The sequence below is a fragment of the Acanthisitta chloris genome, unplaced genomic scaffold, assembly GCF_000695815.1.
Source record: "Acanthisitta chloris isolate BGI_N310 unplaced genomic scaffold, ASM69581v1 scaffold6428, whole genome shotgun sequence".
Taxonomy (NCBI): Eukaryota; Metazoa; Chordata; class Aves; order Passeriformes; family Acanthisittidae; genus Acanthisitta; species Acanthisitta chloris.
Window position 1 is genome coordinate 927 of NW_008687480.1, and position 2,796 is coordinate 3,722.

The 2,796-nt window shown below is 39.4% G+C and overlaps 1 protein-coding gene across 1 annotated transcript in view; it reads left to right on the top strand.

Moving 5' to 3' along the window:
* Positions 1-1,114: 1,114 nt before the first annotated feature.
* SUZ12 (SUZ12 polycomb repressive complex 2 subunit) overlaps positions 1,115-2,796 on the top strand; it is a 16,481-nt gene continuing 14,799 nt past the window's right edge. The window contains exons 1-2 of the mRNA XM_009080597.1: positions 1,115-1,180; positions 1,272-1,336. Of these exons, the coding sequence (XP_009078845.1) occupies positions 1,115-1,180; positions 1,272-1,336 (131 nt within the window). The remainder of the gene's footprint in view (positions 1,181-1,271; positions 1,337-2,796) is intronic.

The following is a 2,796-nucleotide window of genomic DNA, read 5'->3' on the forward strand; positions in this document are numbered from 1 at the left end:
TTTCCTGACAATAACACATCTCCACTGGTGGAATCTGTGCATTCATAACTGTAGAAATAAAGGATAACGGGTGTCAAATATTGTCCTTTTCCACTTCTAACCACAGAATTCCATACAATAAGCTTTCCAGCCATTTGAAATAAATGTTTTGCGGTGATATGAAAATGAGGTTTGATATTTCTTTAAGGAGATTGTTTCCTTTCTGTGGGAAATAGAGGCAGTGTTAGCAGCCTTAGCATGGGCATCAAGGTGTTTTCTGTTCTCTGTCTTTTTTCTCTCCACTTGAGGTGTTTTATCGAGTCACTTCCAAGTTTCTTGCTGGTGTTACTCAATGAAACTGGCTTTGATTTCAGTTGAAAGAGGGTGTGTTTCAGTTTAGTTTGGAATTGGTGTGAGATATAACCTGATCCAGACAAAGCCCTTTTTGGCCTGATGTAACTGAATTGGTTAAAACTGAAGGTTCTCGTGTGTATAGGCAGGTCTTGATCCTTTGAGCTCTGGTTCTGGTACCTGTCTGAGAGGATGCTATGCTGTCCCAGCAGTGTTGTGTGTTGCTGTGTTGTCCTCCCTCTGTCTGAAACATAATAATTTTACCAGAACCAACGTGAATTTCCCAGCTCAGAGTGGTCCATAATGCATCACAGCCAACTGACATCCCCGTGCTTGTTTCACTACCTGCTGCAAATGACCTTGGGACTTTCCAGGATGATAAAACAATCAGATACCAAATTGTCCAACTGTGTGAATTTATTGTACTATTTTGGTATCAGATCAGATGTTTGCTGACTCTGTGAGGAGAACTTACCTACTTGACAAGAGGTTGTGATATGTTGAGGTGTTTTTTTCTTTCATATAAAGCCTGTAAGAGACACATTTTGTGGAAAGCAAGAGCAGAGCTGGGTTGTGGTTTATGGCAGCTTAAAGGAGAAGTTGCTTGGAGTTACGGAGTAGCAGAATTGACCTTTGACGTGTTAATTTGGAGCTCTTTGGACGTTGTGATGGTTCACTGAAATGATGACTTTTGTGATCATTGCTTCAGAGTAGTCAAGGTGCTAAGTTAGGTGCTGTCACTGCAAGGCTGTTTCTGGAGGTGTGAGTTACTCTGGGTTATAACATGTGTTTCTTTTCCTTAGAACCAACACAGATATACAGATTCCTCCGTACCCGGAATCTAATAGCAGTGAGTAGTTGGTCTTTGTAATCCTTTACTTTGGGCTTGTAGGAAGTTTTAATGAAGACATAACCTTTTCTTTCTTTTTTTTCCCCTGCAGCCAATATTTTTGCACAGAACTCTCACTTACATGTCCCACAGGAACTCCCGAACAAATATCAAAAGGTAAAATTGTTTCTCAAGAGTTACCCTAAAATGTTCACCAAGTAGCACAAGTCCAAAACCAATAGTGTGTGTAGGGGTGACCTCCTTTTTTCGCGTGGTGTGTAAGACTTTTCTTGTTGAAGAACCTAAATATGCACACATCACTGAGGCCAGAGAGATTTTCTGCAGTGTTGAGGTGTGTGTAGCTTCTTGCTTGTGGCTTCTGTTGGTACTGGGGACTCTCAAACGTGGGCAGCTGTCTGCAGAATCCTGACTCCTTCTCCCATGTTTGCTTTCTGCTTTGGGGCAGAACTTCTTAAAAAACCAAGCAGAGCTGTACCATCTGAGCTCTTGTAATCAGTGGTGCTTGATCATAATCCTGTGAAACATTTTATTTTAAACTGTAGCCTAACACTTGCTTAAAAAATCCAAAACCCAAAAAAACTATTGGCTTTGTTGGAAGGATCCAGTAATTGTCGGTGTAGTTATTTTAGAAGTTGAAAAATGAAGGAGGTCTGGTCCATATCAAGTATTTTACAAAAAATCCAGCAAATACTTGAAAAAGATGCTTTGAACTGGATACACCTGAGAGATGAAGTTCAGTTCTGATGTTGCAAAATAGTCATTCCTGTCATGTGAGGTGCTACAGCTGGAGAGACAGAAACACTGCAGAGGGAAAATGCAGCCTACATTATTTATCAGCAGGATCACAAGGCCCTTTCAGTTACTTCCCCTTGGCTGAAAATCATTTGTTACACTTGGGATTCTTTCTGTAACCTGCACACTTGCTTTAAAATATTTTAGCACTAAAGTGCTTATTGCTTGGAAACAGTTGCTGTGGGACTGAAAGACTTAATCATGAATGCAACAAAATTATGCAGATGATTCTAATTTAAACTTTGCATGTGTATCTAGGGGAGGTAATACTTGCATGATGTGGTGTTCAATGCAGTTAGCATGTGTTTATTTATGTTACAGAAGCTGTATATAGCATCCTTGGATCTCTTGGATATTGTTTAATGTTCTTGGCATTTTAATGCTGCTGCATAACTTCCTCTGAAAACTGAATCCATAACACACAACTTCAGATATTAGCACAAGTAATGATCAGATTATTTTTTTCAAACTTGAGGCTGCTGATTACTTTTTCTTACCAAAGTTACCAAATTGCTCATTTAAAAGTAAGTCAGAGCCAGTTTGTAAGGAATTATTTTCAGAGCGGTTTGGGTTTTGTGGTTTGGGTTTTTTAACTAGAATTGTACAACAGGAAGTTCTTGCTTACAACTTAAATTGACTTGCAGTTGATTAAAATGTGCATGTTTTTACCTGACACTGTTCTGTAGGTATCTGCTGTACTTGCTGGGAAACAGAAATAGTACTTTGCCTGTACATTGTGTTATCCAGTGTTCCAAATTCCAGTGCAGACTCAGCTGCACAAGTAATGCTGAGTTCCCCTTTGAAACACTCTGATTTTACTCTTT